General features: G+C 36.4%; 1 protein-coding gene across 1 annotated transcript in view; it reads right to left on the bottom strand.

Annotated features, from left to right (window-relative positions):
* The window catches only part of TOX3 (TOX high mobility group box family member 3), a 73,164-nt gene extending 51,344 nt beyond the window's left edge, over positions 1–21,820 (bottom strand). The window contains exon 1 of the mRNA XM_019619749.2: positions 21,636–21,820. Coding sequence (XP_019475294.2) covers positions 21,636–21,820 — 185 coding nt within the window. The remainder of the gene's footprint in view (positions 1–21,635) is intronic.
* Positions 21,821–23,754: the final 1,934 nt, after the last annotated feature.

Raw genomic sequence — 23,754 nt, 5'->3', positions numbered from 1 at the left:
AAAAGGAGCTAATTTAGTGTCTCAGCTAGTCCGCAGATGCTTTATTGTATCATGATCATTTAGATTCCACTTTTTTCATGCCACACTTAGATTTTGTGAAAAATCAAGTTCCATTTACAGCAGCCATTGTTATCTCACAAAGTAGCACTTCATGCTACTAGTGATGTGTTACAGACTATTAACAGTAATTTAGTTTTAAATGCCAGTGCATGCCAAGTGTTTGGGATATGAATACTAACAAGGAGAAGTTATGCAGGTGTAGAAATAAAAAATAAAATAAAAACCAGGAAATGAATGCCAGCTCTGTGACAAAGCACACAGAGGATAGGACTTGTCCCTTCCCATTTTAGCTGGCTAAACATAACTCCTTGTCCCACTCATCAGTGAAAATACAACCCCCTCCAGGAGTGTCTGAAGATAGGAGTGCACAGAGGTATTTATACCTCAATATTGATTGTGGAGAGAAATTAAATAATAATTCCTGGCAGTTGCTTATCTGACAGATGAACAAGAATATAGCAACAGTGTATAAGTGATCCCCACAGCTATACATGGTCCTTCCAGGACGAGACGTCCCATCATATGGCAAGTACAGTGAGGTCTACAGCATGCTGAGATCTCTGCCTACCAAACTGGGGATTTTCTCAGTCCTGGCACAACTTCTGTCTGTGCTTAACTGCTGCCTCTCATCATACACTTAGTTTATTGTAATTCTTTGTTAAAAGATCTGCCTTTTTGTACCTTGAAATCCTAGCTTAAGGAGTTCATTATCCACATACGTGAGCATATGATAATTAATGAACAAAATATGCCAAATCAAATAAGCAGATTACCAGAGGTCTGTGGAGTATGAATGGTTGCACTTAAGTTTTGTTGTTGTTGTTTTTTGTTGTTTGGTTTGGTTTGTTTTTTTTAATAAGCAGATGACTAAATAGTACAGAGAAGGATGGATGTTTGGGCTCTGATGGAAGACAACCTACCTATGCAAAACACTTTCTCCAGCTCCTTTCTATATTCTCAAAACAAAAATGTGCTAAGAATTGCTTCACAAAGCCAGTCCCAGAAATCAAACAAGAAACTGCTTATCTTAATAAATACTGAATTGCTGTAATCAACTGATTTGGTTGCATAACACTGAATAGACAATGCCAATAACTGTGTATTGTCTCTCCTTAGTTCTTTTTCAATAAAAAAAAGTGCCTCAAAGAGAGGTTTCCAATAGGCAAGGCAAAATTTTCTATGTAGAACTGCAGGAAGAAGATTAACTATTTGGCCTACATACTCCCATTTACTTTTAGCACAGAAATTTAAAAAAAAAAAAAACAACAAATAAAAACAAAAAACTAATAAAGACGTGTGTGGGGATGGGGAAGATTATTTTTTGTAAAATGGTAATGCCTTTTGAGAGAATTTGCCAGCACTGAAATAGTTACTTCACTCTGAAATAATTTTTCACCTTTTTGTTCAATGTGAAATGCAAAAAAATTGATGCAAATATGAAGCAATGTGTCAGTTCTGCTAAATAAAAATGTGCACAGTAAAACTAAATCACATACATTGAAGTGTTATTTTGGTTTTATGGAAATGTAATCTGTGTTATGACATTTGCATTTCATATAACTGCTATGGATAAATAATCTTTCAGTGCATTGCATACCATTTTGTAACCAAAAAAGTAATACTGTATCATCTGTTTCCACCTGTACGTTAAGAATATTCCATGACTAATGTATCCACATTAGTTGTATAAATTCACCCAAGAACCAATGAAAAGTATGGACACATTTAACAGAAAGATTTCTTTTTTCCTTTAGTACTATGTAGCTATTATAAGATATCATAGCTTGGTAGTAAATAAAAACTTACAGCTTCAAACAACAGAATATATGTGTGTTTGTATGTATCCTAAGAGTTCTGAATTTTATGTGAAAATTCAATACATCAATACAGATTGCCAATATGGAGCTTAAACAGAACCATATGAAAACACATCTCCCACTGAATCTTCAAAATTCATAATTTTCCTATTATAAGCTAACTTCAGTTCTGCAACATATTGAGCACACACAAAAAAATTAAATTAAAAAAAAAAACTTAAATAGAAACAACATCACAAATTAAGTACAGTATTTATCATGCTTTCGCTTTTCCTTCTCTGTTCCTTGTGATTATCCAAAATATCCCCAAATCATCAGTTCTCAACAAATGCCTTTGGATGAGTTTTTAACAAAGGGATCTTATATGACTTAGCCAAGATTAGGCCCAGATTTCATAGCAGTAGTACAAACAAGAAGACCACAACTCACTCATTTTGGAAAATATTCAAAACCAGAGGAACTCCTGAGGAGTATAGAAAGCCATGTGCAAGAGTAGCCTTGGTGCTTCTCTCCCCATCCTTGAAATAACTTAAGCACAAGGATCAGGGTGGCTTGCAGTGGGGAAAAACAAAACAAAAATAGAAAAACAGTCTTGGGCTCTGTTCAGTATTGCATGCTATTAGATGAAACAATGCACTTCAGTACCTCTCTGAGTTAGCAACTGACTTTTCATTGCCTTTCACTGAGATTTGCACTGACAGGACTACGGGACATTTCAAAAAAGATAAATCGGAGCCCAGAATGCAGAATGCCCTAAATTACTGCAAATCAAACTAGCAAATGTACAGTTGTTCGATTATGTCTTAGTGTGGATAAGTAACATCTTTAAATGGGCTTGTTTCTTTCTTGGGGAAAGAAAATTAAAATGTTTTCCTATCAGTTGTGAAAAGCAGTGCAAACAAAAAGGGAAAAAACAAAACAAAACAAAACAAAAACAAAAAAACAGGGAGAGAGATGTGTGTTTGCTAGACTGTAGCTTCCTGCAGTGACATAGCTATGTCTGGGGTTCTTTTGTGTGCTAGGTTAGGAGTAGCAGCTTTTTAAGCTCAGATGTGTAAATGTCCCCATTTACAGCCTAGCTCTGCAAAAATAGATTTTCGTGCATATTGCAGTCAATATACACACACAAAAGAGAAAAGTGAAATAGAAAAAAATATAATTCTCTTATTAGAAAACTGAGTACTTACCTTGTGATAGCAGCTGGAATGAAAATGGCTGAAAGCAATAAAAATCCATTTTACCATTTAGTACAGTTTGTCAGACTAGAGAAATGGGATTGAATTTCAAAGCCACAGGCAAGCTGGCAGAAATCTGTGGTTATGCAGTTGATAGGGGTTTTTTTGTGTGTGTTTTTTCTTTCCTTCTTATTTACAACTCTTTTGATAAGCCTTCAGCAAGTTACATAGGTTGTTCTAGTTGTATCTCCTTTGACTGGATTAGAATAGTTGATGACAGTTTGGATAAGTTTGAGGCAGATGGTTCTTGACATTTTTCATGCCATCAGTTACAAACCATGCAAGGAAACTCTTTCATCCTTTGTTTATCCTTCACTTAGAAGCCACTATAGTAGATCGTTAAACTTTCATTTTTCACAGTGCTGATTAAGGCATACTACAAGGCAGATGTTATGCAGCACCATTTTTAACAATTTACATTTAGCACCAAAGCTGGCTTTGTACTTGTTCCAGTGGATCAATTCGCATTTCAAAAACTTCAAGGTCAACCTCTAAGCATTGCTACTCTGTTGAACAACTAAATGTTTCACAAAGTTTTCCCTATGACTGTAGCACTTGAAAATATGTGCTGGCCATTCTGTTTACATGTTTGTAACTGCCAAAATGAATACAAGTACCTATTGTTCATCTCTGCCACAATTAAATGACCAATATAGTTCTATAAAATCGAAAGACTTAAAATAAATGGAATAAAAGATTACTGTTCCAACATAGAGGATGTCAGAAAAAAATTCTCATTTTTTCAGTATCAGCATTTGAAAGTAACAAATAATTACTATTCAAGTGGCTTTAATTTACTTTCAGTCAGGCAGTAACATTTCATGGATAAAAATATTTACTGTTTTACTTCACATCTTTATGTGCATTCTTTATTTTATGATTATGTAAATTATATACTTTCTAGTACAACTCCAATAATAGCTTTATGTAAACAAAAATGGGAAAAGTCACCTTTAGAACATAGTAGAGTAATGACAATTATAATCACAAAAGGCAGTAAACAAAATAATTCATGGCATCTTCATTTTTTGAGATCTATGTTCTATAGGAAACGGAGTATTTACAGATATGTAACAACACCTTTAAGTGATGTAACTCTTCCTTTTCTTCTGAAAATTATGAAGTTATTTATCCTTTTTAAATGGAATTCACCTATAGTCAAGAGTAGCAGCACTGGAATGGAAGGCTTTGTATTAATAACAGTTTCACCAGTGGACAGTAAATTGTAAACATTTTTTTTTTCTTTTAGAAGAATCCTGTAATTCATACTCCAAACAATCAATATAATGTGTAGTCTGTGTTTAAAAACATATATTCCTGAATTCCATGGCAGCTGGCCAATGTGAATTTTCAAGAATTTCAGTTGGAAAAATATATATATTTCTATAAATTGTTCATAGATATTCTATGCTTCTCTCTGCTAAATTAAGTTGTAGCAACGTCTTATTAATTATTACTGTCGTGAAGTTCTACAGCAAAGATTAGCAGATTGAATTATAATTTCATCCTCTGGTACCTCCTGATCCTCATCACACCCTTTTCTTATGCTCAATTTATTCTATTTTTTCCCTGAATCTGTGCCATAAGGACTTTTCTCTCCTGGTCCTAAATCCCTCAAGACTTCCCATCTGTTACAACTACTTCACCCTATATAACTAAAACTATTTCATATCTGTATCTTTATTAAAATAATATTCAAAATATTTCCCAAATTAAAAGTGTTTTTCCTCTGAGTAGTTCATTTGATGAATGACCAGTAGTTAATGAAATCCTGTTCTTGTGTAAACATCTATGTCATAGACATAACACTAGATACAAATCCATCATGAAAAATATTTTCTTTGATTCTATGAAATCTCTATTTTGGTAGTCCAGGGGAATGCTTTCTTTTCACTTGAAGAATTACAAACACTGTAACTGTCAGTCATGCTAATGAAAACATGGGCATACACAGATAACACATGGTCACAACTCTGCCACAGAAATTATCCTGGAAATCTCATAAAGAAAAGGCTACTGAATCTCAAAAAAGAATTGAAATAGTGCTGACTTGAGTTATGTATGTGTCTTAGACTTGATACGTTTCCTACCTAAACCATACACCAATCTATATTTATAAAACCTTGAGCAAATAAGGCTCAGAGTAATGATGATTGTGTCATTCAGAAATGTATAATGGACTTGCAAAAGCACTGCCTCAGCCATTGTCTTCCTTTACAATAGCTGTTTCAGCAAAAATAAATACAGAAGATGAATGCAAGTGAGAAAGGGTGAATTTCATCTTATTTTTGTTACATTATTATCCTGGCTTCCAACAGTATTTATCATCCTACAGTTTGATTTGCTGTAATTTATGTCTACCTTTTATCTTCCTGGAAGAAAAGAATACCAGCCCTCTGGGGATAATGGAGAAGCAATGTTATTTAATTATTCCAAACTATCTTGTGCTTTGCTACACGTAAGATAACAGTCAACACACTGCTACAAGTTTGCGTATCAGCAAACTGTGGTCAAGATAAAATATTTAACGGTAGAAAAAAATACGCTTTTATTGTGCAGGTGCTATAACGGGATTTTAAATAAGGAAAAACAATTCTGTTTACTATCTTTTTTGTTGTTGTTGTTGTTTTGTTTTTGTTTTTTTTTTTTAGTTTTAGTACAAAACTAAATACATTCACCCATAAATTAACTTGATAACAACTGGAGATAGGTGGATAATGGAAACAATCATTTAACATACCCTCACCAAACAGTTACAGGAGAGTGAGAAAAAGCACATGCAAATAACTGTGAGCAGCAGTGTTATCAGAACATTCCCAAAAGAACTGATATTATCATGGAAACTGTGAAAGTAAAGCTTAAACTGATTGTACTATCATAGAACTCTGAGGTTCATCTCCAGACTCAGCATAGATTACTGTACATGTCTGAGCATTTGGGAAAATAAGCATTCAAAACAAAAGGATAACATGGCCAGATCCTTGTAAACTGGCATTGCTCCATGGAAACAAATTCAGCAGCACTAGCTTATGCCAGCTGAGGATGTGACATTACCCATAAAAGTCCCAAGGCACCTGCGAATTCTGTGGGGTGAATAATTTACGAATACATGAAATGTTCTGAATAGCATATTTCTGGATATTTTTCCATTATTCACTCCATTCCAATTCTTCCACAGACCATGTTCTTTAAACCCATTTATTAGAAGCATGCAGTAGAACTGTGACAATGACAATTATTTGGCCAGTCCCTATGCATTTTAGTTCCTTTGCCCCCTGCAATTTTATGAGGAGGTGGAGAGAGGTGACCGTTTAATTGTATTCTTCTGATAGTTCTCTGAAAGTGATAGACAAAGATAGACAGTTAATCTTTCTTAAGTGGACAGACACACTCTCTGCTGACTTCTCTAATTATGTTGGCTGTTCTGTAAATATTATTTCAACCTTTTCTCAAATTCCCATTCTATTTCAAACTGAACACCCATTAAACATTAGGTAAGGTGAAGATAGAAGTCTAGGTACAGCATGTCTCTAACTTAGCACCTCACTAAAATCCTTCTCTTAGGAAAACTTTCCCAAAAGTTCATCCGCAAAGAACTCTAATCACTGATGAACAGAACTGTTACAAACAACTGTGTAGGCTAGCCTCAAAACCTATAACAGAAAAACAAGTACTCAGGACTACACCAAAGTCAATGCATGAGTATTTTAGAAGGAAGGTCAACCTGCTTTCTGTGCTAAGGAGCAAAAGCATCACACCAGCAAAAGCATCATACTTCCAGGCTGGCCTTAAGCAGGTAAGAAATTCACACCCTAAGTTCACAGCTAATCAGATACAGAACTTCTCAGCAATAGCTGAAATTCTAGAAAAGCCTGGACGTTCATTCCCTCCAGGTGCAACTCTCTACAAGAATATTGCTTCTTTCAGGATGATCTTATTTGAAAAGCACCCAAGAAACTACACAAGAAAAAATGGTTTATTGCACTTCCAGAGGAACAGATACAACACATTATGGTTCCAGACGTGAATGCACATATGCAAAACTCTACTGCATCAAAAATATTCAGGCAGCAACATTTTCATTCATGCTAATGTTGTTGGAGGTGTCTGCAAGAGTACAGATGAAATGCAGTGTGAAGCTCTTTGACGGAGTCGATCTCCAAGCTCCTCCTGTAATGGATTCATTACCTCAAGTGCAGATGTGAGCAGGTTCCTGGTGTCCCTCTGACTCCCTCTCACCCAGAGCAGGATGTCTCCAATGAGGTCACTATGAGCATAGTCAGCATTGGTTCCTGTACCCCTACACATAGACACCTAGTACAATCTGCATCACAGGGAAAAGAACGTGAAAACACATAGCAGAACCAAAGGTTTATGTGGCCTTTGTTAATCCTAATCCAGACTCTTAAACAGAAACTTTTATTGCTGTTACCTGCTTTTGGTCAAGAAATTCCATGTCATATGTATAGCTTTACCACCATTGCTATAGGAGCCATGCTCTCCCTTCCTTGCATGTACACAATTTCCCAATAGCCTCCCTGAAATTTATTCACACATCTAAGGAGGAGAATAGCTCTCTACAAGTATTTAAACAATACAGTATTTAAACAAATATCAAAATAATGAAGCATTGTGCATCAAAGTGTTAAAAATGTTTCTGAACACTGTGTTCAGTGCACACTACTTGATTTTCAAATCTCTGGACAGAAATGATTTAGAAAAGTACTCACAAGTAAACTAAAGCTCTTATAATAAAACAAATATTTCACAGTTCATTTAATCTAAGATATTGAAAAGAACTGCCAGTACTCAGGTACGTGACCTGAAGCACAGAACTTTATTGCTTTCTCTACCAAGGACTAAAAACATTTGGAGTAAAACAGACGCTGCAAGGCAGGGCTTCCTTTAACCTAACAGTCACATACCAAGACCATTGATCCTTCCCCAAGACATAGGATAAAAACAGCAGGAGCACTAAGGTCAAGAAGATTTTACATCTTTTTGGCTTTCATCTATCATGTTAGAGAACAAATTCAAAATCCACACCTATACAACTGAAATAAATGGTTGTATTTGGAAATACATGGTAGTAACTTTAATTTTTCTAACAGTATGTTTGTTCAGTTGCTATTACTTGTCTTTGTCTTCTAGTCAAAAACTGATAATTTGATAAACTACATGAGTTCAATAAGACCTAGTTTTCAGAACTCATGGAGATGTTTAATTCCAACTGAAATCAATGGGAGCTATGGGCCTAAGTGCCTGTGGGATTCTGAACCCTAGTATATACTTAACTACCCTGTCATAATCAATAGTTATCAAGGCTAAAGGACTAGCAATTCTCTCTTATAAACGTGAGGGTGATTTTAACAGATTTCTCAAAAGGAATTGAAAATGATTATTTGTTTTCTTATGGATCATCAGAAAAAAAATACTAAAAGTTAAATCAGCTTAATTTTTAATAAATTCATCTGAACAAGTATCATCAAAGCAACAAAAATTTATTTATTTATTTATACTAGATATAACAGTAGAGGAAATCTGCCTTGCTAGAAGATTCACAGATAAGCAGATATCCATTGATGCCATATACTGTCATAATGTATGTTGTATGAGCTCTCACTCTGAGGAAATACAGTGAAAATTCCATAAGATATAAATAATACACAATCCCTAGTAAGAGTACCATTTATATTGGTATTTTATGATATTACCATACATAAATATTTCTAGGAATAAAAATTGAATAAAGCAATATAAAATTACACTTTAAACAAGTGCAAAATTTTTTCATTGACATTGCATGTAATTTTCTAGCTGTTATTATTTTGTATAACTGCATGACCACATGCACAAGATATTAAGATATTTCAATAAATAACATAATAACATAATAAACCAAGAATAAACCATAATAACATAAACTAAGTATAAGAGAAGAGCTTGGACTTACTCTCTTAATAACTTTCCTTTTGCAAATGTTTTCGCGTTTCTTTATTGTCTTAGGCAATTAAGAGATTGAAAAATTATTTAATTCATAAAATAGTCTTTACTAGATATATTTTACATTATATGCACTGATCTCTAAATACTCAGAAGCTCAGGGCTAGGCTTTCAAGTATCAAAAGTTCACTTTCTGGCACATATGGTAGCTCTAAGTGAGAGTTCAACTAACTGAAAACCAGGCTCCATCTTAAACTTAAACTTTTGAGCATTACTTTTGATGAATTTTCTACCATATCATTTCTGCTTGAGCATATGCCCTCTGTATTATTTTGAAAGCAGTGAGTTGGAAAACTCTTTCATACACACAAACTCTACATTGCATTTGGAGATTATTTGGGTCAGTAATTAGCTGGATCAGATATTACATACGTTGATTTGTAGCAGAAAACAAAAACCAAAAGAAATTTGAGGAGAGAGAACCAGGAGGCTTTGGAATTCATTTAAATATTGCCATCTAATAAGAGAAATTCTCTTCAATTTTTTCCACTACTACAGTGATGGGAATAAAATGGTAGACATCAACATGACAGAAAAACTCTTATAGCACCTGTACTCAACAAAACCAAATGAAATTCTGTCTTCAGTTAAAAAAAAAAGTCAGGGTTCAACATTGAAAGCGTGCAGTATTTTCTAGAAAAAGAATGGAAGAAAGTCATCTTTTTTTATGCTAACTGAGGTAAAATATTGCTTTTTTCCCCCCTCCTCTTTCATAAATCTACAGTAGGATCACTGTTGTATCATCAGTGGCCTCACTATGGATTTAACCTACATTTTGAGGGCTGGGCCAGTTCCATACTGACAAATAACCGCTGCTCTTAACCGCAAAAATCTACACCATAGTTTTCTCCCTGCATAGCTCTTGGTGTGAGATGGTGAAGGAAAGAAAGTGTACTATCTTACTTCTTACCACAGCAGCTCTTGACTAACCTATCTTTACAAAGCTATTCAATATTTCTAAGCCTACCTACCTTTTCTTCTTCTTATACTACAGGAACAAAGGTTACGATAGGGAGCATTATTTTTATACAGCTTGCCCGATTTTTTCTCTTATTAGTTTTGCAAAGAATAAAGCAGAGCAGTGTTAAGGAAAATCTATTCTTTTTCAAATATCTTCACTCTTATACTTCACATGCTTGCGAATTTGCGGTATCCTTAGTGCTTAGTTTTGAGCTGGAATGCATTGGAGCAAGCGTGGTCAAAAATTTTCTCATGACCATAGAATCTAGAAAGGCTTGGGCTGAAAGAGTCCTCAAAGATCATCCAATGTGAAACCCTCTGCTGTGGGCAGGGTTGCCAGACACTAAATAAGGTGCTAGATCAGGCTGCCCAGGGCCCCAGTCAACCTGGTCTTGAACACCTCCAGGGACAGGACATCCACAGCATCTCTGGCAACATGTTCCAGAACTTCACCACTCTCTCAGTGAAAATTTTACCCAACATCTAATCTAAATCTCCCTTACTTTAGTTTAAAAACATTTCCCTCTGTTATATCACTATCTACCCATTTATTAAATTGATTTTCCTCCACCTTATAAACTCCCTTTATGCACTGAAAGGCTACAGAATGAGGTTCTCCCCAGAGTCTTCTCTTCTACAGACTGAACAAGCCCAGCTCTCTCAGCTTGTTATCATAAGAGAGATGCTCCAGCCCTCTGATCACCTTAGTGGCCCTCCTCCGAGCTACAGTTCCTTCATCTTCTTCTATGAACTACTTTTATCCCCAGCACTGGTAATTTGAGCTAGCTCAAAATTTAAAAACTTCAGTGGAACAACACTGAATTATACCATTTACCTATTACTTAAGAATATCAGCATTAGATACTGAATACATGGTAGACAGCTAGACTTTGTACGTATTTTCTTTCCGTAGGTGGATTACTAATATAAAATTTCAATCCATTTAAGATAGGAACAGCATTTTTTTCCCCTGAAATACAAGCATAAGTGGTGAAACTCTTAATGTTCAACATCTCATGTCTGATATTCTGTAAATTGATTAGGCACATACATCATACACATATTCCAGGAATCAAGATAAGTAGCATCTCTGGCCATTTCTTACCATCAGCATAAAATGGTACAAGTTGCTTGTCAGATGATGAAGTATTTAAAATATTCAGGAAACAAGGAGCAAATTGTTACTAATGCTACATGCCAAATAAAATTGCTCTGTGAGACAGAAAAAAAATTACTTAAGCTGCCAAGTGTTTAATGTGTAGATATGAACTTTCTTTTACCTTTACTTTACCAAAAACAACAATTCATCTCATGAAAAAAAAAATAAAAAATTAGAACTTCACTTACAGTATAGCTGCTTTCATCAGTATTTGATCTAGATTCTCTAAAAGGTGGGGCAAATAATCGATCAAATTATGTGTCAGGTTGCTAGATAGGCAGATACTTCCGAAAGTCACATCCTTTGGTTTATGTTTTAGTTTATATTGCACCAAGGGATACAATGAAGATTTACAGCATTTAATCTCAATTTGCAATTTTTCTTTTAATGGATAAATACATTTTTCTCCTGCTAAGAACATTTACATTAAGAATTACTTCCAACAGTTCATAAAAACTTTGATATATATTTTTTATTAAAAAATCAGAATTAAAAGTAGCAGAACATTCAGTAGAGCTACTGGGCCAAATTGCTTTCTGATGTCAGTCCAGAAACATGGACTTACTGAAAACACAATGGCTCACAGCAGTGTTTTACTTAGCCCTATTCATGTCTTGCTCTGAATTGTATCCAACTTTTTATGCAACGCTCCTGATAAAATTAGCAACTTTTTTTCTGATTTAAAGGTATTTGAAGGCCTTCTGGAAAGAAGGGGCAGTTTCAATAAGAATTAATCTTCCGTTGCTACTACTAACTATACATGTATAAAAACATATAAGTACAACCAGGGAATGCATACAAAGACAGGAACTATGAACAAGACTAAGCAAATCATTAGCAAAGTACACAAAGAAGCATAATGATGAAAAGATGCAGTACGACACAACTCAGTATTTACTCATGCACAGACACGTAAAAACAGATTCTCCATAGCAATTTCAGTTTGAAACTCTAGTTCTTGGGGAGAAAAACAAACAAATCAACCCAAAACAAAAACAACAATATAGAGCAGACAAAGAGGAAGTTCATAGAGCATAGATACTGTGCTTAGGACACTGCACAGGGATACACCAGCTGCTCTTGCTACAGACTTTCCAGTGACAGCTTAAATAATGCCCCTGCACCTCATTTCATCACTTGTAAAAAGAAAGATGGGTCCAATTTCATTCTTTTTCTGACTTAACTGTTTATTTCAGGGCAGTAAAAAGATTTCAGCCAAAATTACTCTCTTAAGTCTATAAGAAAGATTACTCAAAATAAAACTATCTATAGACAGAATGATATTTCAGTATACTAGGAAGTCTTCTCAGATGTATTTTGATCAAAAGAAGGATAAAACAACACCCACAAAATTCTAATTAAGTAGAACAACTGTCTCTAAGAGGAATTTTCAGAGGAGCCTGAAGAAATCTACCTTCTCTATTAAAAAAAAATAATAATTAAGTAGTACTAGCAGGAAAATGGATTCATGCTGTCCCTCACTTCCATGTAATTCTCATTTCTCTTTGCAAACTATTGGCTAGTGCCATCTGGCCTTATTTACACTGCATATTGAATATTAAAAGAGCATTCAAAAAAAGTCTGTATTCCAATTTCAACCAACTGTAATAGAAAATGTAAGCTAAATTGCCTCACAAAGCTCTTTGCATCTGCAGGTAAATTAAACTAAACTTCTGAGAAACCTGTCTCCCGAAAGCTATTGTTCAGAACTTGAAGTAGATCTGAGGCAGGAGCAGGGATGAGATATATCGCATTTGCATAAGGAAGATAGCTCCTTTGTAAACATTGATACAGAATGGCAAGTCTAGCAATGACTTTTTCCCCCTAAACTCTCTCCCCTCTGACTTACACATCCTTGTAATATATACTGCTGTTTTGACTTGAGCTATGCACCCAAATAGACTATTTGTGGAGTATTTGTGATGCACAGATCTATTATGCACAGCTATCAGAGGTCAAACACAGAGCAATTCTATACCTCTGATGTCAGCCTGAACAGAAGCATTGTTCTTGGCAGTGACAGGAAAAAGGCACCACATCCAAATTACTGAAAGCCTTCTCATGGCAGAAGAAAAAGCTGTCAGTTTAACAGCTGAACACAGAAGGTTCAACCAGTATATATCCTTCTCATTCAAGTAACATGAAACCCTGGAAAAGAAAAAATAGAGGAAGAAAGAAAGAAAAGGGAGGAAAAAAAAAAAGACTGAAACTGTGTCAGATTTTTAAGTTGTAAAAGCTCTTGTCAGTGCTGAACAAAGAAAACCAGCCGTTTCGGTTGCCCAGACAGTGCTACTGAATTACAAAATAAAAGAGAAAGAGGGAGCCTCAATATAAATATATAATGTGAGTGTCAATATATGCATGTACTAAAAGAGAAAATGTACTGAATTTACTATATTTTTACAGTTACACTACATGATAAACTATAAATTGTGTGAATACATATTTACATGCACACACACATAGGTATATGCTGATCTACCATAAATTTATAAGATTTGTCCCCAATGCATATTTCTGTCCTCTGTGCTTCATTACTTACAACAAAAAAAATCTTTCTAATTACCAGTCTCTCATGTGTTATTCATGCTCAGTATATGTTTCTTGAATAGCATCCCCAAACTCCATAATACTGTACCTACAGAGCAAGGGATAACTTCCCTGTTTGGAGTGAATGACCCGTTAATGCGCCTTTGACAGAGCAGACCTTAGTACATTAACACCTACAGCTCTATGAGAAAAGAATCTTATGACTATGGACCATGTAAAATAACCACGCAGGCTTCCTGTGAACCCAGGGCCTTCTCCAGAGCATAAAGATAATACATTTAAATCTACAGCAATGATAAGTACCAAATCTTCACCTTTTGCTCTCTTAGTTATGCAGTGTACACTGACAAGCAGGGAGCACTGTAAAAGTTAAGTATGCCATCCAGCAAACAGGCTGTATTTCATTTTCTAATGCATAAGTAAAAGAGATTTTAAAAATGCCAGTAAATTTTTCTAACCCTGCTACATCACACATGAGGCAGTGAATGTGCATGCATCTGCCATCTGACCCATCACATGGGTCTCTGAAGGAATACCAGCCCTGATGTGTGCTTTACCAGTTTCGTTTTCCACTACCACAGGACAGTTAGTTGAAAAAGTGATGCTAATTTTGAGCAGAATAACTACACGTAGTCCTTGAGAAGACAGGTATCCACAGTCAGAAGATGAATTTAGAATAGTAATATGTTACTCTCTGACAAAATTAAAGAAAGCAATGGCTTCAGCTTCCTTGTTGCAGATTGTTGTTGCTTTTTTTGTTATTATAAAGAAAAAGTAGATATTTTCTGCTGATTAGCAGTTCCCAAGCTCTTCTTATTTATCTCACAGTTGAAGTCATAATATTCAGTTTGTGACAACATAATTGTCTCCATAGAAACGAATTGAGTTCTCACAAAATAGAACATTTGCACAATATTTGGACCTTGTTTACAGAAAACCAGTAAATACGTGTACTGCACAAACTGTCACTGCTGGCAAATTTCATATAAGTCTATGAACAATTTTAGTATAAATTTATTAAAACAATACATTTTTCCACCTCCAACCAATCAAAAATAAATCAATCATTACATTAGGGCCAAGTAAACTTTTCAGTTGTTTAGCACCAGGGCAGATGCAGCAGTGATAATTTATGTTGAGGTATAACTGTGTAGCACCTGAACAGTGCATTAGGTCATTACTGTGAGTTGTTGACACATGGCACTGACTCACAAACCAAAGAAAACACTGTGAATCCCTTTTACACTTCAAAATGGATTCTGAAGTTCAAGCTCCTGTCAACTGCTCTGCTGCTGCTCTCATGTTGAGACCTTTAATCAATACATAAAGAGATCTTTATGTTCAACTTTGTCACCAAGTTAGATTCCTTCTCAAATAAAAAGTTCTACAAAAGACTTTAGGAAATGTTGCAGTTTTATATGTAGATTATATCTGGAGTTGTTTGTTTATGTGATAAGTGGGAAACGTCTCATATAATCATATACTTGATCTCAGAATTGCCTAGGTTGGGAAAGATCTTCAAGATCAAATCCAACCATCAGTCTGACCTATCAAGACCCTACACTAAGCCATGTCCCTTAGTGCCACAACTCAACTTCAGTCATATTTTAAGCTCCCTTTACAGTCAGCAGAAACCAATAGGTACTATAGGTACTGCCGTATAATTAGTCAACTCACATACCCAAAACATCTATCTAAAAGTCAGGTGTCTTGTGGCAATAAGGTCACTGAAAAAATTCCAGTTAGCCTCAGAACTACACCAGATCCAATGCAATGCACACCACTCCATGTACTGAAGAGGGGAGAGCATTGATCTCCTGCATTTCCAGTGTTCTAGAAGGATGAATGTGGAAAAATTTAGTCAAATTCTTCCTGAACACATTACCCAGTTATTTCATCATCTCTAACAGATAACTATTTACTACATACAGGAAATGCACATTAAGTTCTTTTTTGTTGTTTCTAATTTTGTTGTGTCAGGCTATGCATTAGAAAGAAGACTAATGAAAAATAAAAGTCTGGAGCATCTGATAGTCAGTACAACTGAATACTTCAGGACAAGCCCACTTATACGTATGACACTACTATTTGATGCTGTCTTAGATGCTTGCCAGAAAAGAAACAGATGGTGCCTATAAAAGGCAAAAATGAACTTCATTCTTCCATAACAAGGCAATAAAACCCTGCGTAATATAATTATTTTCCATTTGTTGTTAAGTCAGGTCTTAACATGTTGGGGAAAAAGGATGAAGGAAAAAGAAAAACAGCAAAATAACTCTTTTTCTTTTGTTCCAATACTTCTCGGAAAGGAGCTTGCTTAACTTCATAAATCCTTTTCAGCCTTTAGGTTTCTCTGCTTAGGAATTTAAACAGGATGTCTGTGTAAGGTTATAGACCAGATTACAATTCTCCTTGTTGCCAGGTGTATGTGGGCTGGAGGAATAAATAATATGTATGGAGATTAAGTTCATAGTTATCTCTCTTCCTATATATTGATAGAATACATTTCAGAAAGCATTGACTGAGCATTTTTTCTCACTCTCCCTGCTTCCTCCCCCTTCTATCCCTAGAATCTCTCAGATCTGTGACTATTTTTCTTTTTCTCCTGTTTCTCCACTCTGGCTTGCAAGTTTATCCCTCACACCTGCAAAAGCAGGAGCTTTCAGTAAAAAAGGGCTGCCAAAGCTCTCATGTCAAGGAGGAGACATAATTTGGAGCATCTTTTTCAGCTTCATTAATAAAAAAACACCTGTGAGCCAGGGAGTTTAAGAGATTGTGTCTTCATCCTTTATGAATCTTCCTCCCTGCTGTGGCACTTATCTCTTTGCCAGCTCAACCTGGCACAATTCCTAAGCATCCAAAACTTTAAAAAAAAAAAAAAATACCTTTTGTCCCTGGTGATAAGAGTATGCTAGGAGAGAAAGCATGGTGCTGAGAAAAAATGGCAACAAGAGCTGAAAGCCTAACCCAACTAAAGCTGAGAAGAGTGACAAGCCTTGACATTGCTTCATATTTACTTTGTTTGTCATATGTTTATTGGATTTCTTACAGAAAAACAATGGCCAAGGAAAAATATAATCCTCATGATAAAAGTACTAGATGTTGAAGCTGATCCTTTCCTTCACACTCCCACTGCAAACCTAGCGTAGCCCACTGAACTTTTATTGATAAGTAAAACAGCTGCGGCAAAGGAGAGGAAGAGCTTCGAAGCCTGGCTTTCCATACTAAGTTGTTAATGGAAGTTCTTCCCTTTAACACATTCTCTCCATGAAAGGTTAAACCCTATCAAAAAGATTTATTTTTTAAATCATTGCCTTCATGGGGAAGCTCCAAAGAACGGTCTCACAAAATGTTTCATTTGGACAATCTACTAAATGAAGGGCATTTGATTTGCAACCAAACTAACAGCAGCTATACAACACGTTGCAGTTAATTTGACCTCTGAGGACACTGACGCACTTTTCTAACTACCCAGACTCCCAGGCACAGAAATTGTCTTTTGATACCATCTGAATTATCGCCATCCCTTATGAGCCTTTGGAAATTCTCTCAGTACAAGTGTTAAGAAGTAGGAGCCTTTTGGTAGACTGTGTAAATGCAAGCCAGCAAAGATCTTTGAATAAATCAGTTGTTACATCTCATGGTGTGGTTCAATAGGATTAAATATCCTGAACGTCTGTTAGCAATCCCAATCTATCCATGGCAGTTGCAACAGTCACCAACAGTCATCAACAGACTGTCGTTGGAGAATTTAAACTAATGCAATAGGATTGCATCAAATCTTGGAAAAGAGTAATTGCTTCTCTAAATGCCAAAGAGTTGAGACACTAAGCCACAGAAGCAAATGACCAAATCCATCTTTCTCACTCTGGAAAAAACAAATGAGGCTACAACTTTAACTTCTGCTTGTAGTTTGTGGGGAGAAGAGCAGGGTGAAGAAGGAACAGGGTTTTCTGCCCACCTTCATTGTAATATCAATGATCAGCTTCTCTGGGCTCCTTTTATGATAATTTGTAAAAAAAATAAAAATTGAGGTGCTTACAACCTGAGAATTACTTTGACTTTAGGATATAGAAGTTTTATATGCATCATCTTGGTTGCACTACGTGCAGATAGAGTGAAAATAATGGTTTGAAATGCAAAACCTGGTAAGAGCTGGTGTACCACTTTTCCCTCAAGCTCCGCCTATGAACCTCAGTACAATTTACAAGATCTTGCCCTCTTTAACAAGGCATTACTACCTGTGCTTGAGTTGCATTACGTCATATACAACAACATTCTGCACCCCGCAAAATCCATTCATCTGCTTTTCATATCCTTGTGCTTCAACATATAATGATGACTTGAACATGCCATCCAGAGCTGCCATGCTTGTTCATTAATGGATGAAACAATACATGTAGCCTTAAAGCGAGCAAGCGTCTCTATGGGTCATTCCTGACTTCAAATTAAAATTCAAGGACAAAGAAATTCAAATGAGACCTTTGTTTGTTTTTTTTTCCTTGCATGGTAGGCACTGAAAACCCCACTGGAAATTAAGAAGGTTATGTTCATTTGCGGGTTTCTGTAAGGGTGGGTCTTAAGGTCTAGCAGCCATGGTTTGTGGAAGATCAGGTTTCAATAACCCCACATGCAGATGAGCTGATAACTTGGCAAATGTGTATATCAGAATCTCACCACAGTAAGAATACAATTTCTTTAGGAACATACTATTCAGAAATTCACATAGATCTTTTATTCTTGAATATTTCCAAGTTCAGTTTCACAACGTAACATTAACTATTGCACAGAAAATCTGAAGTACTTTAAATGATATGAAATTTCACTGCTATACCAGTGTACAAATATAATTCAGACAGCTCAGTGCTTAGATCTGAGCCACTGTTTGAGTCTAGTTTGAAGAGTAAAAAGAGTAAATTGAAAAGTTTCTTCAACAGAAACAGCAAGCCCTGACCCAAAGGTTAAAACCAAGATATAGTAATGAAGAAAGAAAACAAAACAAAAGATATCTTCAGTGTAAAAGAGTTATAAGAAAAATAACTAAAAACTGTCAAATGTCTTGTCTGTAATGTGAAATCATTTTCTGCTTGTTACTTTGCTATTCCCTTATTGTCTTATACAGTAGAAGCCAGTAAGACAAAATAACCAGATGAGAGATGAACAAGAGCAGAATGATGCACTCACAGATTAAAAGCAGGTGGCAGAGTTAGTAAATAACCTGACTGGGAGAGGACTCCTGATCTGCAGGAGGAAGCAAGAATGGCCACAGCTTGCTCTCCACCAAGGCCAGAGCCAGCAATCTAACAGCAGTATTGCCCAGGGCATCCTTCTCACTTAAATAATGTGAAACCACAGCAAGAATTCTTTTAGATGGTTTAAGTTACAAAAGTTTTTGTCAGCACTGAACAAAGCACATAACTGAAGTAATGCCACTGAATTAAGAAAAATTCAACACATTTATGAGCATATAAAGCTTCCTACATACACTATGCATATAACACTGCTTACAAAAAAATGCAACACACCCTCTAATATTACCTATGACTGTATTATCTATGACTTTAAATAAAGTGTGCCTAAGTATTACACAGAAAATATAAATCACATGCACACAATATTGAACATATACGTAAAAAAAAGTCCTATGAAGAGCTTCTTTACAATACAGCTTTCTGCAGTCTTTCCCACACACCCAAATAACAGTTTCTAGTGGGTTTGTTCTTCTTCCCTTTAAATGGAGTCTGTTTATTTCACAAAACAATACGGAAGAAAAAACACACAGCACAAGGAGGGGAAGTGGATTTGGTCTGAAGGGTGAGATTTGGTCGTCTAAGCATCAGTGTTCAGTGTCATTTTGCAAACTGTGAGCCTCTGCATGATGGTTTGGAGCACATGGGTCTCCCTAAACCCAGTTCTGCCAGCTGTGAGAAGAGCTGGCACTCAGTGCCTGTATTCAGGCAACCAAATTTTCTCTGTTTAGAACAAAAATGTATCTTTTCTGTGTGTGTTCTGGTGTTGAGTAGATTTTAAATTTAAAAAGCAGAGCAAATTTTGCACTGAAAGGAGATATTCCTTCTTATTCTGATGTTTGATGTGATATACAAGGCCAACAAATAGACAGCACAACCAAGAGTTAACCAATCCATTACAAGTGGTCTTACTAATAGCAAATGTGCTTCAATTCACCTGCAGTTCACTTTTAGCATACCTAAATGCTTCCATTCACGCAATAGTCAGACTCTTTTCCAGTGTTGTCATAGACCAATAATTTAAAAAAAAATTGAGAGCAACTTCAAGCAAGAGATTCATGGATGAGAAATGCAAAAAATCTAAGAAATATAACAGGCTCATCTCTTGAATAAAACTGTTCTTCATCACAGAAGAAAAAATAGTTCAGAATGGTGCCTGAAATGACCTTAGCAAAAAGTCTGGAGGAGCTCTCAGCAGACCCAGCAAGTAAGAGGTTGGGAAATTGGTAAGGCACAAGTTTGACCCAACAAGTGTCTTGAATAACTTGGGAGGCTGACAGGACCATCTAGTTATAGAGGGGGGGGGGGAAATCCATTAGGTGCCTTTCTCCTGTTGTTTATGTTATTGACCCAATTGTTTGACAGGGTAGAGGAACAATGTGAAGTCAAATTCTCAAATGGTTTATCTCAGCACAGCTTAATTCAGTTTTAATTTAGCACAGTTTCATTGACTTTTGTCCAGCTGAGCTGATTTATACCAGCTAAGGAGTTGGCCTAATTCTACTGTAACTGGTGAAAACTATTATCTACTGAAAGCACTATCATAAAGAAAGATGTATTCAGAGGCATAGTATGAAATAGAGGGTGTTGATTTACAGAGCACTAACAATGTTTATAGCAGACAGCTCACTCTTTCAGCTCTGTGATTACTGTTGCCTTTTGTTACTACCAAGTAAAAGAAGAACATCTTTGTTGCTTGGAAGTCCACGTGCTCCTCCTATTTGTTTTGCACATGAAGTCTTTACCCTTAGTTTGTGACAACATAATTATCTCCATGGAAACTGACTAAATTGTCATGAAATAGAACACTTACATAAAATTTAGCCTGCTACTTACCAAGCATCTATACTGTACAAACTGCCACTGTAGACAGAATTCATCCAGGTTTCCTATTTCCTTCATTTATTGTTTAATACATTAAGTTTTGAGAAATGTCTTAATTGATCGGTGTAATGAAGAGCTACTCTGGTCTCAGGTATATATATTTCTACCTAAACTAGGCTTATGGTGATCTATAGGACAGTACAATTCACAGAGCCTATCAACAAACACGAGAATGCTTTACAAATGTGAATTTTCAATATTGCAATCCAAAAGCAAATGCCTAACAATGAGAGTCCTTTCCTAATCTGAGTTACAAGAGAAGTTCATGTCATGGAAGCTTAACAATTAGCTAATTTCTAGAAGTTCTAGGGAGGCTTTATTAAAGTGTTTTCTCATTTGGTGCTTTTGAAAATCCCACTGCAAACTATTAGTTGCAAATTTACTGGGCCAATCCTATTAGGCATTTCCATTAAGTAAGAGTTCACAATTTCGCTGAATTATGTGTTCTTCCATTTCAGACAAGTTTCATAAATTAATTACAGGTTTTTTGCAGTAGACTTGCATTCAGTTTTGGGGGCTGTAGTTTTCACTTGCTTAATTCAGCACTCATTTCTGCTTTTGATATTATACGGAAACCCTTAAATACTTTGCAGTAAGAAGAACAAAATGCTAAAAAAAAAAAAATCATAAATATTTTCAGGAATAATAGAGAAGGAAAGTTTAACAGATCTAGTTGATAGTGTCCCTCAGGGATCAGTACTAGAGCTGGAGCTGGTACCTTTTCATATCTTCATCTGTGACATCAACAGTGTAATCGAGTGCACTCTCAGCAAGTTTGCAGGTGACACCAAGCAGTGTGGTGCAATTGACATGCCCAAGGGGCAGGCTGCCACTCAGAGAGCTGAACAGGCTGAGCTCTGGGCCCAAATTCAATCTCCCAATGTTCAACAAATCCAACCGCATGGTCTTGCACCTGGGTTGCGGCAACTGCCACTGTCAATACAAGCTGGAGGATGTAAAGATGGAGCATAGCCCTGCCAAAAAGGACTAGAGGGTACCAGTAGACATCAAGGTAGACATGAGCTAGCACTGTTCCCATGCAGCCCAGTACTCTGGGCTGCATCAAGAGAAATGTGGCCATCAGGTCAAGGAAGGTAATCCTGTCCCCTTTGCTCTGCACTGATGAGCCCTCACCTGGAATACTGCATCCAGATGTGGAGTCCTCCATAGGAGAGATGTGGACCTGCTGGAGCACATCCAGAGGAGTACCTCAAAAATAACCGAAGCATAGAACTCTTTCCCTCTGAGGACTGGGGCTGTTCAGCCTGAAGAAGGGAGATCTGGGCTGTTCAGCCTGAAGAAGGGAGATCTGATTGCAATCTTTCAATACCTAAAGGAGGACTATAAAAAGAAAGAGGACAGACACTTCATCATGGTCTGTTGTAATAGGACTAGGGGAAATGGTTTCAAAGTAAAAGAGGGAAGATTTAGATTGGACATAAGGAAGAAGTTTTTTTACAATAAGGGCAGTAAGGGCATTGGAAGAGGTTGCCCAGAGAGGTAGTGGATGCTCTGTCTTGGAGACATCCAGGGTCAGGCTGGATGGGTCCCTGAGCTCCTGATCTAGCTGTAGGTCATTGCAGGTGACTTTTAAAGGTATTTTTCCACTCAAAAGATTCTATGATTCTGTGGAATTGTGTGATGATGTACTGCATATGTAGAATATACTGCAACTATCTAAATTACTTTTAGCACACTCTTCTAAAGAAATGAGTCTCCGGTGATTGTACCTCTTTCAGTCTCTTTGAATCTGTTGTCCAATTACTCTCAACAGGCAAGCAGAGCTACCAGAAAGACTGTTAAAGATTTCCTTAAAGTCAGGGCCAGAGTCAAGTACTGTCCTCCCCATTAAGGGGATGCACAGAAGACTTTGTCCATGTTCTTTCAGTATTAGTGCTGGCTGCATGTGATGAGGACAGGCACTGACCTTTCTTTTGTCCATTTATATACATAACAAGAGCTATTGAAGGAAAAATAGGAAATAAGCAATTAAACACCTTGATTAGAATGCTAGGCTTGAATACAGGTACGATAATAAAAATACAGAAAAGATTGGAGAAGAGAGCACTCAGGAGAGTGCTTATTGTCCTCTACAACTCCCTGAAAGGAGGTTGTGGTGAGCTGAGTGTCAGCCTCTTCTCCTGCATAACTATCAATAGGACAACAGGGAATGGCCTCAAGTTGAGCCAGGGAAGGTTCAGGTTGGATATGAGGGAAAATTTCTCTGAAATAATGATCAGGAGCTGGAACAGGCTGCTGAGGGAAGTGGTTGAGTCACTGTCCCTGGAGGTGCTCAAGAAACACTTAACTGTTGTACTAAGGGACATGGTTTAGTGGGGAAATATGTTATAGATGAACCACATCTAGTGGTAGATGAACAGTTGGTCTGGATGATCTTGGAAGTCTCTTCCAACTTCAATGATTCTATGATTCTATCACTGAGGTACCACCACGGAAAAGACAGAATGAGAGGAAAAAGTCACTGAGAGGACAGAAGATGTGAGGAAACTGGACAAGAGTCTGTAAGAAAGGGAAGGTTCATAGAGAACTTGTTCCTGGAAAAACAAGTGTTCTTTTATGGTAAAGCAATTAACTCAAATTCACTGTAGAAGATATAGCAATTTTGTAAATTATTTCAAGAGAATAATCATCTAAATATACTAATGCTTTCTGCTCCATGTGAATACATAAGGCCTTTTTTCCCCCCTGAGCTACTCATTTCTAAAGCTGTCCTGTGCTCCAACAACAGCAATTTCATCCCACATTGTATTTAGTAAATTGCACTGAAGTGCATGAAGTCTTCCCATAATCTCTGTAAACACAGACATATATCTAAA

The sequence above is a fragment of the Meleagris gallopavo genome, chromosome 13 (genome assembly GCF_000146605.3).
Source record: "Meleagris gallopavo isolate NT-WF06-2002-E0010 breed Aviagen turkey brand Nicholas breeding stock chromosome 13, Turkey_5.1, whole genome shotgun sequence".
Lineage (NCBI taxonomy): Eukaryota > Metazoa > Chordata > Aves > Galliformes > Phasianidae > Meleagris > Meleagris gallopavo.
The sequence above is the reverse complement of the archived record's forward strand: the minus strand, read 5'-3'. Positions and strand labels throughout refer to the sequence as shown.